Here is a 15,335-nt window from a genome sequence, read left to right as displayed (position 1 = left end):
TGTAACATTATAAATGTCTTTACTGGCACTTTTGATCAATTTAATGCGTCCCTGCTGAATAAAAGTATTGATTTCTTAAAAAAAAAAAAGTTTGACAATTTTGAATGTCAGTGTACCTCCACAAAGAAGCTTAAAATATTAGAGCTCCCAAGTCATGAAAATTGCTATTTATAATAGACGTTTTTTAGAGGATAGAGCTAGAAATAGCAGTATCGATAAAATGTTTTATTCCAGTCATGAAGGGCAATGAAAAACCTAATATAGCCTAGTTTATTATGTCTCTAGATTATGTTTTCAAATCTCTTTAAATATGAATAATGTTCAGTTCAAGTCTTCCCTCTAGTGGCCATCGGTTAAACTACACTGCTTCCTAACTATTGAAATTAAATGAAGGTTAATAAGTGTCCCTGGAGCACAGAAGCAGTGTTGAGTCGCTGGGGGATATTTGTAGCAATAGCCAACAATACATTGCATGGGTCAAAATTATACATTTCTCTTTTATGCCAAAAATCATTAGGATATTAAGTAAAGATCATGTTCCATGAAGATATTTTGTAAATGCCCTACCATAAATATATCAAAATTTAATGTTTGATTAGTAATATGCATTGCTAAGAACTTCATTTGGACAACTATAAAGATGATTTTCTCAATATTTAGATTTTTTTGCACCCTCAGATTCCAGATTTTCAAATAGTTGGCCAAATATGATCCGATCCTAACAAACCACACATCAATGGAAAGCGTATATATTCAGCTCAACTAGCTCAAAATACAGTTTCATTGTGCACATGTTGCCGCATTAATGTTAAGAAATATGATTGAATCCACAATAAGAAAGGAGAGGTTTTTCTCAGTAAATAAATAAACATGAAGGATTGTATTGGTGTGACTGGATTCTTAGGAACTGACTTCATCTGAACCTTGCAGGCTATTTTTAGAGCAGCAGTCAGATATTTTTGGATGAAACGTCTCTGTTCGATCCTGATGGGTTTTTTACTACAGAGACAGTATCACGGTGCAGCTGACCCCGACTGACCCTGTGTTTTCTCCTCCGACAGCCGGCCGTGCCAAAGACCACTGTGGCTCCGGCTCGGCCCGCCGCAGACAAACCTGCGACCGCAGCACGCACAACCACCATGACACGCAGCACAGCCAGCGCTGCGGCAGCACGACGCCCCGGTTAGTTAGGAGACATTTAACGATGAGCCATTGCATTTTGTGCTGATTTATGAAGTGGTATAAATATTCACATTATGCATTTCTATTTTTGTGTTTAGTCGCAAAGACAGAGAGCAAACCAGGAGACGAAAAGAAACCAAGCACACCGAAAACCACAGGTACAGCAAACACGCAACCACCCATAACACTGTATTTATGAATACACTACAGGCTAAGAGTTTGGATTCATCACCACAGCTGCATTTATTTGATCAAAAATTCAGGTACAAATTGTAATGTTGTGAATTTGCTATTAATAACCGTTTTCTGCTTGTATTTTAACACTCTGGTGTTGACTGAGGGTATATACAGTATATTATTCATGCTATTATTATTCAGTAAAATTACTTTTATTCAATAATACATTTAGTAATGGCTGTTGAAAATTCAACTTTGCATCATAGGAATAAATTACATTCAAAATACAAACAAAAATATTTTAAATTATAATAAAAAATAATAATTATAATAATATTTAATAATAATAATGTGTGTATGAATTTAATTAAAATATTTTAATAAAATTAATCAGAAAATTTATATTTTTATTCAGTTATAATGGCTTTTATTCAGTATGTTTTTGATGGCTGATGAAAATTCAACTTTCCATCACAGGAATAAATTGCATTTTAAAATATATTCAAATAGAACAATTATTTTAAATTATAATAATAATAAATAAAATAATAATTATAATAAGGTTTTATTGTAATAATACTCTGTGTGTGTGTGTGTGTGTGTGTGTGTGTGTGTGTATAGATACAACAAAACTATTTTTTATTTAATCAATTAAAAATAAAGATTTTTATTCCATTAAAATTACTTGTATTCAATATGTTTATTGATGGCTGCTGAAAATTCAACATCCTGCATCACAGGAATAAATTGCATTTTAAAATATATTCAAATAGAAGATTAATCATTGTAAATTATAATAATTTTTCACAATATTATTGTTTAAGTGGAGCAAATAAGTGCAGCTTTGGTGAGCATAAGACGCTTCTAAACCTATAAAAATCTTACTTATTCCAAACTTTTGAATGGTAGTCTATGTTGAAAAATACAGAAATTCAGTGTAGTGGCTTAATAGCGACAGGGAAAAGATGCAGAGATGCTACGCTGACACAAACACATTCAAATCCATGAAAAATCTCTTTCAAATCCAGAAATGAGTTGCGCAGCAGGAATGAGTTTGGGATAATCCCGCACTCGGAGCGCCGCTGCACAGCACGCTGCTTCTTACCCCCATTCCCAGAGATCTGACCCAAACGCAGCGGTGCAGAGCGATTATTTTAATCTGAAGCATAAAGAGGGTTTGTGCTTCAAAACTGAGCATTCAGATATCCCTCAGAATCTAGTGCTCACTTATTCAGACAGCTTTTATAAAGATTCTGGCGTCGCAAGTTCTTTCTGTGAAAGTGTTTTAAAGTTCACCAGTGTTTCTCTCAGACATAATTAAGCAGTGTTTTCAGATGCCGCCCGCTCTAAACCTGCGCCTCTCAAAGCCTCCACCACTACAAGCAGCGCCAGCACTCGCCCTCGCACCACCAAACCCCCCGTCTCCAGCAGCACTACAGCGGCTGCTGCGCCCGAGAAGAAGCCGGCGGTGCCCCGCACGCCTCGACCCAGCTCCACACCGGCACCCGACATCAGAAACATCCGCTCAAAGATCGGCTCCACGGACAACATCAAATACCAGCCTGGAGGAGGAAAGGTAAACGCACACGTGTTCAGCTGTAAATGTGATGCAGTCCTCTAGATTTGCAGTGCTTTCATATTTAGTAGGATGTAGATTTTGCTCACTTGAGGGTACCGTGCCATTTTATTTTCAGTGCTATTTATTTACATGCTATTGTACTATATGGTATTATTTAATATAGAATTTCTATATTTTCAGTATTAAGTTTAAGTAATTGTATGTGCTTTTTTCATTTTCATTCGTGTTTTTTTTTTATTTCAGTTTTACTTTTAGTAATTGTAGTCATTTTTAATGTAAGACAGTCAGATGTTTGAGCAGTTTTTGTCCTGCAGAGTGTCATCTTTCTGAAACTGCTCTCAGTCTTTCTTTGCGTGTCCAAAACCTTAAAAAATATGACATTACAGCCAGCATCCAGAGGCATCAGAGCAAATCTATTATTATTATTATTATTATGCTATTAATATTATTATTGTTGTTGTTGTTACTATTGTTATTATTATTAATAATAATAAATACAATATTAATGAATAATTTAACACATTTAAATAAAATATTTCGATTAATTATTACGATTTAATCATTCAATATTATATTAGCAATAATTATTACATAATTATAAATTAATTAACAATATAAGTTAATGTGTATTTTGAATACATATTTCTATAAATATTGAAATATTTTGCTTATTATAATAATTAAATGGTATGTATATATGATTAATAAAACAATAAAAATGTCATAAAACAATCACGTCTTAATCAGATGTTAACATCATATAATTATTAATTCATAAATACAATTTTAATTAATAATTTAACACATTTAAATAAAATATTTAGATTAATATTATAATTTAATAATATATTATTACATAATTATAAATTAATTAACAATATAATATATATGCAATATATTTAATTATTTTACTATTTAAAATGTTAATGTATATTTGTAATACATATTTGTATAAATATTGAAAAATATTGCTTATTGTAATTTTGAAATAGTATATATATATGATTAATAAAACAATACAAATGTCTTAAAACAATCACGTGTTAACATCATATAAGTATTAATTTATAAATATCCTTTTTTCAACTTTTAATTGCATTTCTTGAGAAAAATAAGCACATGAATCATTAAATATTCTCTATATGCTAAAAGCTGCCTGCCTTTGGATCTGGACACAGCCCTTCTGGCCTGATCAGTAGATTTTTCTGTCTGCAAACAGAGACAAACCCGTGCTGTTTCCTGATCTGATGTGATTCGGTGTGAAAGCAGCATGATTCACGTTCCTCTGCTCATGTGGACTTCTGTGTAGATCTGTTCTCTAGCTCCAGTCTTCATAAGCATTACGTATCACTCACCTCTTTCCGTGTTTGATGTTCATCCTGGTCTTTTTCCTGGCTGAGCTCTTTCTGTTCTCGCTAATAGGGCTGTGACGGTCGCCATGACAACCGCGTCACCGCGGCGGTAGTGCACGTGACGTCACGCACTCTATAACAAGCATAATACGAAGTTTTGTATACAAGTGTAATAACAGTAGCGGAACAGTGAACCGCCGCGTCGCAACAGGTTGAGTACGCAGCTGTGACGTCTACTCTAAATTGGTCTATAAGCGCGGTTGTAAAGCGAGGTCACGGTTTTATGTTTGGAGCATGATGGGGATGTTTCAGCTCAGATTCGTGCATGTCTGGAGTTTGTCGCCTGTTCCTGCCTTTTCCTCTGATCCTGAAGTTTTCCCTGTTCTCGTGTGAGATTACAGTAGGTTGGTGGTAGTACGAGCGATTGACTTGAGGGCTGTATCTGCGGTTTTTCCGCCCGCAGGTCACGGTGTCTCAGAGCAGGACAGACGCTCAGAGCTCGCCCTCCAAAGAGACCAGCCAGGGCAAAGTGAGTTCATCAGTTCATCACACTCACGTCTGCACATCTCCGTCTCTTTTCAGTCTCTGCTTTTCTTCTCAATAGCCTACACAGATCTGACTTTACATGATCGATTGAGCTATACAATTAAAACTATACTTATAATATTTTAGTTTTAAAATATGCAGGTTTTTAATATATTTTAAACATTAAAATGCTATATTATATTTGATATATTTAATTATTAAATAATTTATATTAATGAGTTTAATAATCAAGTCATATATATATATATATGTATGTGTGTGTGTATATATATATGTATACACACATTTTGTGTGAGTATTTTATATATATATATTATTATAGTATAATGTTTTATAATATTTTTTATATATTATTTATAATTGTTTTTATATTTTTTATAATATGACATTTTTTAATATTAAAATATTTTAAATTAATGTTAAAATGTGAAATTATATTTTTTAAATATTGAATTATTAAATCATTTTTATAATTAATAAGATATACCTAATATAAACACATTTTATTGCATAGTGTTACTATTAATATTGTTATTACTATATTACTTTTTGACTCATCTCACATTTTAGTACGAAAGTACAAAATAAATTATACAAAATGTACTTAATAAAATTAAGTATATATTATTAATATCAATAATTGATTTATAGAACTATTATAATGTTCATTAATATTTTATCTAAATAATTGTATTATTATTTACATTTTTTATATTCATAAATATAATTATGTTTTTAAATAAAATCTAATTAAAAATAATAGCAATATAATAATAAGAAGGGTATATCGCTCATTCTATCAGCTGATATTGGTCAAAATGTACTTAATAAAATTTATGTATAGAACTATTATAATGTTCATCAATATTTTATCTAAATAATTGTATTATTATTTAAATTTTTTATATTCATGACTTATATATAATTATGTTTTTAAATAAAATCTAATTAATTAAAAATAATAGCAATATAATAATAAGAAGGGTATATCGCTCATTCTATCAGCTGATATTGGTATAAACACATTTTTTCAATCACTAATCTTTCCATCTTTCCTTCTGGAGATCTTTGGATACTTACACTGGGTTTTTATCATCTAGTCATATTTCATCATATAGTGTTTGGCTCTTACACCTCATTATTACATACTGTGCATCACAGCAGGGACACTCAGATTGCATAGTTTGGGAACCACTTACTGTAAAAAATGCATGAGTCTGTAAATAAAATTATGAATAATAGTTATATTAATTAATACTTTTCGGTTTCAAAACATGCAATAGCTTACAATCACGAAAGTCATTTAATTGTAAGTGTTGCACCCTAACAGGAACACTCTTATTGTACTCAAAATTGTCTGCATCGGATCATCATTGGATGTTTGCAGTGGAAGCAGCATTTTTTGACTATAATGGGAGTGATATAGTTATAGCACTGCATTATTCATGGAAATCCAAATTTTGGTGCCGGTCTCTGAGAAGCCTGTAGGATTTGATTTGAGCATCCCAGCATCACAGTGTTCATTTATAGCTCACCAACCAGATACTCATCAATCAGTTCCATTCACTTTAATGGTGATTTTGATTAGCCTAACGAGGGGAAACGGTGGATAAGAGCCCTAATGGTGTTCAGACTAACAGTCAATGGGACGTCTTTACTGTCAGTGATGCTAGTTGCTTCTAGATGCTTCTGCTTGTCCTCTGTTGTCTTCCCTCTCTAACCTGGTCCTCCCTGGTGTCCCGTCTTTCCCGGCCCGTCGTGCTGTGTTGTAGGTTCAGATAGTCTCCAAAAAACTGGACTACAGTCACGTGACTTCTCGCTTGGGCTCCAAGGACAATATCAAACATGTTCCTGGTGGCGGGAACGTAAGTAACGTTACTGCATGCGGTGTAGTCGTCGTTCAAACAAACACGATCATTTCAGACCAAATCATGGTGACAGCAGAGGTTTGGATTCTTCTCTCACACTAACTCAAATCTGCTGCGGCGCTCTCTGAAATCTCAGTTCGAGGAGCTTTTAGAGATCTGCTCGGATGTTTTTCAGCTGTTCCTCATCACCTCGTGTTTAATTTCAGGTTCAAGCACTGCATGCTACTGGGGCTGGGCGATAAAGCGAGAACGATAATTATCACAGTATGTGACCCTGGGCCACAAAATCTGTCATAATAAGCTTCCATTGATGTATGGTTTGTTAGGATAGCACAATATTTGGCTGAGATACAACTATTTGAAAATCTGGAATCTGAGGGTGCAAAAAAAATCTAAATATTGAGAAAATCATCTTTAAAGTTGTTCAAATGAAGTTCTTAGCAATGCATATTACTAATCAAACATTAAGTTTTGATATATTTACGGTAGGACATTTACAAAATATCTTCACGGAACATGATCTTTACTTAATATCCTAATGATTTTTGGCATAAAAGAAAAATCGATAATTGTGACCCATACAATGTATTGTTGGCTATTGCTACAAATATCCCCCAGCGACTTAACACTGCTTTTGTGCTGCAGGGACACATGTATTTTTTGCACTCAATGGAACGAGTTTACTAGAGCAGACGCGTTTCGATCACATGACCGGCGCTGTGAGATCCAGCGAGAGTTCAGCGAAGAACACAAACGTTTCTGTGATTTCCCTTAAAGCCGGAGGAAACGGTGCTGACAAACATGAGAAACACTGCCGTTAGAAGGCTTTACCACAGATTTACTGTAGTAACACTAACTGCAGCATGGTATTGTGGCAGAAGTGTGGGATATACTTATGGAAATGTGTTATATTATTAATGTAGACATGGAATAAATGTATTAAAGTAGTAATGGTTGTTATTGAGCTCTAGAATTTGTGCATTTGTATTTATATTAAATGTAAAAACCATATTTTACCATGGTAGTGTGATACTATAGATGACCTATGGTTAATTTGAATAAAAGTCAGAATATTTCATAAATATGAGGTTGTTTTTTTTAATGAGCATACATTTCCGTCTGTCAGGAAACACAAACCTGTTTGATGATGCGAAACAATAAAAATAATATTTTCTCTATTGAGATATCTGACGGGAAGATGACTGAAAAAGGATTTTACTTAAGTTTGCTCATGCACGTTTTGATGTAGAAAAATATTTTATTATAAGTGTTTTGACTATTGTACCTCAGATTTGGTCACAGCTTTCACTCAGGAGAATAAATCTGCCTTTAAACTGGGAAGAAATAAAGATTTGACATTTATTGTGATAATTATCGATATCATAATTTTTTTTTAGCCCTACATGCTACTTTTATTTTAGCAGTATGTGAGCAGCTTCATGGGATGCTCGTTTATGTTCGCAGATCCAGATTCTCAACAAGAAGGTTGACTTGAGTAAAGTGACCTCAAAGTGCGGCTCCAAAGCCAACATCAAACATAAACCAGGTACGAACCAATGCTTATTAATAATTAGGAAGGTAGTTTAGGTATTAAGAGATCTAAAATATGGTCATGCAGAGGAATGCATTAACATGTGCTTTATAACTACTAACGTGCATGTTATTAAGCAACGAGAATCGGTCCCTAAACTAAAGAGCTGCAGTTTAAACCAGTGAGTGTGTGTTTTTCTGGAGGTGGAGGCGAGGTCAAGATCGAGAGCCGTAAGGTGAACTTTAAGGATAAAGCTCAGCCCAAGGTGAGCTCGATGGATAATGTCAATCACGAGCCCGGAGGCGGGAGAGTTAAGGTGAGTTTAACCTTAAACCTTTGAGAGAAGAAGTCGACTCTGTAGGAAGACAATTCAGACATTTAAATTCAATCTATGGTGTTATTTATTGTTTAAAGGAATAATTCACCCAAAATATGTGTAATATATCTGCTGCATGAAATCTAATGCATGTTTCTTACTGATTTTGAGGAGCTGATTCCACAAATAGTCTGTTTTGCTCGAGCACATCACACTTTTTCACAAAATATGATGCGTTTCATGGCTTTTTTTGCTTTGGACACGCGTTTGTGTGGTTAATAAGTCGTGTATTCTCCCTAAATCAGCAGAAAAACACCACAAAGACTTGATTCCTGTCTGAATCTGAACTATTTAATCAATTCTTGAATGTATATAATTTTTAAAATCTTTATATATATATATATATATTTATTTATTTTTTACTCTGCATTATCTAATATTAAGCTAATATATTTGTTAAAAAAATCAGCAGTGTATATACATTTTTTTTTTTGAGACAGTGCTGTGTTATTAATCATGTTGTTCGCAAACCCTCATGATTTCTGCACATCAGGGGTCTTCAGCTAAAAGTGCTTGAGGTCCAGTGATGAACCCTCCTCACCAGCCGAGGTCCAGACAATTATAAACCTAAAATCATGAGCTGATGGCTTTTGATGCCAGACCAGGGGATCTGCAGGATATTTAAGCTCAAATTTAAGACTTAAGAACTGCACAAATGATATTAAAATGACTGTAAAAAGCTTGATTTACAGGTTTACAGTTTTATAAAATCATAAACTTCACATTTCAGCCTTTAAATATTTTTTAAAGAAAATGATCTATTATTATATTAATTTAAACAATTATTATCAATCAATTATTATATGAATTAAATAACATAAATATATGTTACTGTCTTAATTGTTTAGATTATTATAATGCATTATCTGCACCCAAACGGCTGGCCTTGATGTGCTTGATATAAATGTGATTTTGTTAGAAAATAGCATCTGGCATGTACTTATTTCATTGTCTAAAGGCTTCACGGTCCGGATTCGGACTCCTGCTGTACAGAAAAAAAGAGGATGTTTAACAGAAGACATTAGGAGACTTCTTTAAAATCACTTTCTGAAGTTAATGTTGTTTATTTTGGGTGAAATGTTCCTTTAAAAGCTGTTTTATTATAAATCAGTGGTGAGTTATATTACACTTGCATGGAAAGTTTAATGCTTTTTTATGTTTCATGCTTTTATGTTTTCATTCAAGCCTCAAAACAATCACTTATGATGTGTTAAAGTTTATGTGTGTGTGTTATGTAATGTATGTTAAAGACAAGAGTAAAGACTTTTGTCAGATGGAAAAAAAGACCAAATTCCAGAGCAGTTTCTGAACTCGAACCTCTGTGTGATAGTGATGTCACCTGCCCCTCAGCCTATGGCCATCCATTTCAGTCACATGACCACGTGCTCCGCCCATTATTATTTAGCACCCATCCACGCTGAACACACATTTGTGATTATGATCACACTTATACTGTAACATACATTTACTGAGACTTGTAAGAAACCGCGTGAATTTTGGACCTTTTGATACTTCTGTAATTAATATTAAGCGAGTTTTTAAATGAAGCATGTTCAATAATGCAGTAGTTTACATTGTAGTATAACCTGTAACCTATAAACGTTTGTGTTAGGTGAGCATCTGTTCATCATAGTTTTAAGTCTTTGTTGACATAAGTTCAGAATTATTGAACATTTTTATTTTCAATAATTTTGTATTTCTGTTCTTCTGAACATGATTCTTAAAAAGTTTAAATATATGCATGTAGTGATTGACAGGCGTCTCCATTTGCATGGATTTCTATTCATCCTTGTAATTTTAACAAAGTTGAAGGTTAATTCAGTTCCACATGATAGTCGATTGATTATTTTCTATGAAATGTAGTCATTACATTTGTCATGATTTTTAATTTTGCTGTGTTCAGTGTACAGATATAATGTAGCAGTCTAGTCTTTCATTTTAGAATAATAGTACAATAAATAGAAAATAAATAAATATGGACAATCAACCAAAACACATAAATAATTGTATTACATTTATAAATTTAAATATTTATTATATTAAAGGTACAATATGTAAGATTTTCGTAATAAAATGTGACCCTGGAGCACAAAACTAGTCATAAGGGTAAATTTTTCGAAATTCTTCTGAAAGCTGCATAAATCAGCTTTCCACTGATGTATGGTTTGTTAGGATCGGACAATATTTGGCTGAGATACAACTATATGAAAATCTGGAATCTGAGGGTGCAAAAAAATCTAAATATTGAGAAAATCATCTTTAAAGTTGTCCAAATGAAGTTCTTAGCAATGCATATTACTAATCAAACATTAAGTTTTGATATATTTACGGTAGGAAATTTACAAAATATCTGCTCAGTGTTGCGCCATGATTTTTTTGTGTGTTTTTACAGTGTTGCGCATTCTAACCAATCACACACGAGTCTGTTGAGCTTATGAATGCAGTGGCAATCAGAGGCGTTCAGATGAGTTTTTGTTCAGTGCACGGCGCTCGCTGACTGAATTCAGCTCTCACGCGAATTCTTTCATCATAAACAACAAAGCGCAGATGTACATATGATGTAAGATTCATTATAGACAGCTTTACTGATTATAAGGGGAGTTTTTTGAGAGTGCTTAAACTCGCGCTAGACTTAAGTCAGTCGTAATGTTCTTTGCTTGCATTCTCTGTATAATTTATTCGCTGTTTGAATAACTATGGAAGGTACAGGTAATAAAAAAATTAATTCATCACCTCATCCGTGAACATCCTCCTTCATTGCGTCATCAAACTTCGCCTTTGTTATTGTTTTGAAAATGCGACCTCTAGTGGCGAAAACTTACATATTGTACCTTTAAAATATATTTAGAATAAATGAATTGTTTTGAAGCAAAAGATTTTGGGTTATTAAAGGCTTAGTTCACCCAAAGATTAAAATTCTGTCATTAGTTACTCACCCTCGTGTTGTTTGAAACCCGTAAGACCGTCGTTCATCTTCGGAACACAATTTAAGAGATTTCTGATGAAATCTGAGGGCGCTCTGACCCTCCCATAGACAGCAAGGTAACTACCACGTTCAAGGTCCAGAAAAGTACCAAGATGATTGACAAAGTAGTCCGTGTGACATCAGTGGTTCGACTGTAAAATATATTTAGAATAAATGAATTGTTTTGAAGCAAAAGATTTTGGGTTATTAAAGGCTTAGTTCACCCAAAGATTAAAATTCTGTCATTAGTTACTCACCCTCGTGTTGTTTGAAACCCGTAAGACCGTCGTTCATCTTCGGAACACAATTTAAGAGATTTCTGATGAAATCTGAGGGCGCTCTGACCCTCCCATAGACAGCAAGGTAACTACCACGTTCAAGGTCCAGAAAAGTACCAAGATGATTGACAAAGTAGTCCGTGTGACATCAGTGGTTCGACTGTAAAGTTACGAAGCTACGAGAATGCTTTTTTGTGCAATGAAAACAAATCATCTTGTTACTTTTCTGGACCTTGTACGTGGTAGTTACCTTGCCGTCTATGGGAGGGTCAGAGAGCTCTCAGATTTCATCAGAAATATCTTAAATTGTGTTCTGAAGATGAACAAAGGTCTTACGGGTTTGGAACAACACGAGAGTGAGTAATTAATTTTCATTTTTGGGTGAACTAACCCTTTAAAATCTTCACATGAACTCTGTCCAGTGTGTCTAAACTGGTTCTGTACATCAGTTTTATTTCTTCACCATGCAAGGTTTGATTTATATTCAGTTCAAGCACTCGCTCCTGGCTGTGCGTCCATCGCCATTTCACCCACATCTTTCCTATTGACACCCTGCTGTGTGTTTCTAGGCTGAGGGGGCCCAGGAGACTGCTGAGGGCAGCGGGGCTCCCTCTAGTGGTGTCTCGGCCACCCAGCCGTCAGCCGGCCCTGCCCAGGAGAATGGGCTGAAGGAGGGCGGCCCCTGCAGGAGTGAGGAGCTCCGGGACCCGCAGGGCCTGGACTCGCTCATCCCTGAAACAAGTAAGTTTGTGTGTAACCCGGCCCGAGACTCAGAGCCCCGCCGAAGCCCCGTCAAAACTAGAGGTCCTTTAGAACTGACTCTGATTCCACTTTCACATTCCATTCCTCACATTTACAGCTAAATATGATTTGTCTCTCCATCATTTCATACACACTATTACTTTGTGGCTTTTTTTTTTCTTTAGCTCTTAATTTTAAGCAGCATGTAAATTGTTTGATTTTTGTTGTTGTCTGGTTTATCACTGTACGAGAGGTCGACCGATTAATGATAATAATTAATAATTGGTGTAAAACCAATAATGAAATGGGGGGGGGGTAGATTACTGATTAATTTGACTGATTTTGTGATCAAAATATTGAATAAAAAACATTGAATGTAACATTTTATTGTTTAAAAATTTAGATCAAATAAAAACATTGAATAATATTTTTATGCAAGATCAAATATTCAATGAAAACATGAATTTTAACATTTTATTTTTAAAGTAAAATAAAAAAATATTGAATAATTCATTGAATGAAACATTTTAGGTAAGATCAGAATATTGATTTAAACCACTGAATGTAATTTTTTAAAATATAAAATCAAAATATTGATTACAGATATTAATTTAACATTTTAAGTCAAATCAAAATATTAAATAAAAAACATTGAATGTAACATTTATGCAAGATCAAATATTGAATGAAAACATTCATTTTAACATTAAATTTTTTAAGTAAAATACAAATATTGAATGTTACATTGTATTTTTTTATGTAAAATCTAAATATTAAATATAAGACAATGCATATAACATTTTAAGTAAAATCTAAATATTGAATAAAACCATTGGATGTAACATTTTTATTTTTATATACCGTTCATTTAAAACAAATCGGATGTGTAACTTTAATTATGGTGCAATTGTCATTTTAACAGTTAGTCTGTTATCGCTGCAGATGAATCAATCGGTCGACCTCTGCACTGAACTGATGGTTTTAAAGTGCAGTTTTCTGATCTACAAACCGTTTTGACCTCTTCTTATTTTTCAGGCATCTAACTCGACTTTTTGCTATCACTCTGCCCTTTTCATTTCACCCCCGCCCGCTTCCTCTCCTCCCCTTGTTTATGTCCTGTCTCTCCTCTGTCCTGTCTTTCTCCACACTCTGTGATGCAGATTGAGTCTTTCAAGCTAAATTTCCGCGAGAACGCCCGCTCTCGCACGGACCACGGCGCAGACATCATCACCTGGCCCGTCTCGGGTGACAGCCCCGTCCACCGTCACCTGCTCCGCAGCAGCGTCTCGCTCAACGACTCCCTCGCGACCGCCGGCATCCCTCGCTCTCACACCACCCCGGCCCTCTCCTCCTTCCAGGAACAAGGGGGCGATGTTGGCTCGCTCACCGGACTCTAGATATGATTGCTGTCTTTTCATTGGTCCGCTGCTCTCTAAACCCTGCCTCCTACCATTGCTAAGACTCGTATGATTGGTGTGCTCTCCGTTGACGTTCTTGATTGCTGATTGGTGAGGCTGTACAGATTACAGTCATCAGGATGCGCAAAAAAAATAACCGCAGTCGAAGGCGGCTGGGAGCGAAATCTGGCCTGTGGGTCTGTAAACTCTTGAGGTTACACTTTGACATGGCTAAACTCATGCTACTCACACCCCTGCTACATCACTTGTTATAGAGCATGAATCTAGCTGAGTTCCTTTTTATTTTTTTTATCTGTATTGCAACTCCTTCTGGACCGGTATTCATAATCAAACCTGCACATGCCCATCTGATCAACACATACAAACACATCTGGACATCATCTCTAGCTGCCTTCAAGTCCTCATGGGAAGTTCGTGCTTACGAGTTATTTACGATGCGATCGTGTCATAGGATTTTAGATGGAAAAATAACTCTCTGACTAAACCAAGAAGCTTCTTTTAGTGCCAAAGCAACAAAATGAAGAGCAAAGGATGTGCATTAGATCGGTGCATTTTATGATTCTAATGAATAGGGAATGTAGTTTGGTTGTGTGAAGATTTAAGGGTGCTTTCACACTAGCACTTTTGGTGCGCACCCGGGTTCGATTGACGTCAGAGTTCGGGTACGTTTGGATGAAGTGAACGCTGTCTTCCGAACTCGGGTGCGCACCCGCGAACCGTACCCGAGTCCACTTAAAAAGGGTGGTCTGGGGTACGGTTCAAGTGAACTCCGGTACGGTTCGCTGCTGATGTGAACACAATCGTACCAAATCATGGAAGTGAATCGCTATTAATGGCGTATTATTTGATGATAATGTGTGTTTTTGTGTGTTTCACTCACTTTCCTGACGAGCGTGACTGACGTGCTGCAAGCAGAGAGCTGTATATCTCATTTCTATTCGCCTTCAGAGTTCTTTAGAGCATTTGCATAAGGCAGACGTAAGTGCCGTTATGTACTGAAGCTTTGGAAACAACCAACGGTTCAAAAGCATAAATGTAAAATTGAAGAGAGCAATTTTTGGTGCGCACCCGGGTTCGATTGACGTCAGAGTTCAGGTACGTTTGGATGAAGTGAACGCTGTCTTCCGAACTCGGGTGTGCACCCGCGAACCGTACCCGAGTCTGGGGGGGTCTGGGGTACGGTTCAAGTGAACTCCGGTACGGTTCGCTGCTGATGTGAACACAATCGTACCAAATCATGGAAGTGAATCGCTATTAATGGCGTATTATTTGATGATAATGTGTGTTTGTGTGTGTTTCACTCACTTTCCTGACGAGCGTGA

General features: G+C 35.3%; 1 protein-coding gene across 9 annotated transcripts in view; it reads left to right on the top strand.

Annotated features, from left to right (window-relative positions):
- Positions 1-14,463, top strand: part of LOC107560367 (microtubule-associated protein 4-like) — a 77,584-nt gene extending 63,121 nt beyond the window's left edge. For 6 of the 9 annotated variants that reach the window (XM_016244520.1, XM_016244524.1, XM_016244518.1 and 3 more), the window contains 9 exons: positions 1,062-1,182; positions 1,281-1,340; positions 2,694-2,935; positions 4,754-4,819; positions 6,609-6,701; positions 8,169-8,250; positions 8,439-8,551; positions 12,424-12,595; positions 13,631-14,463. In XM_016244520.1, the coding sequence (XP_016100006.1) occupies positions 1,062-1,182; positions 1,281-1,340; positions 2,694-2,935; positions 4,754-4,819; positions 6,609-6,701; positions 8,169-8,250; positions 8,439-8,551; positions 12,424-12,595; positions 13,631-13,638 (957 nt within the window). In that variant the 3' untranslated portion in view covers positions 13,639-14,463. The remainder of the gene's footprint in view (positions 1-1,061; positions 1,183-1,280; positions 1,341-2,693; positions 2,936-4,753; positions 4,820-6,608; positions 6,702-8,168; positions 8,251-8,438; positions 8,552-12,423; positions 12,596-13,630) is intronic. The other 3 variants (XM_016244519.1, XM_016244521.1, XM_016244523.1) reach the window with 3 other exon arrangements.
- The last annotated feature ends 872 nt before the right edge of the window (positions 14,464-15,335 follow it).

The sequence above is a fragment of the Sinocyclocheilus grahami genome, unplaced genomic scaffold (genome assembly GCF_001515645.1).
Source record: "Sinocyclocheilus grahami isolate Dianchi unplaced genomic scaffold, SAMN03320097.WGS_v1.1 scaffold721.1, whole genome shotgun sequence".
NCBI classification, from domain to species: domain Eukaryota; kingdom Metazoa; phylum Chordata; class Actinopteri; order Cypriniformes; family Cyprinidae; genus Sinocyclocheilus; species Sinocyclocheilus grahami.
The sequence above is the reverse complement of the archived record's forward strand: the minus strand, read 5'-3'. Positions and strand labels throughout refer to the sequence as shown.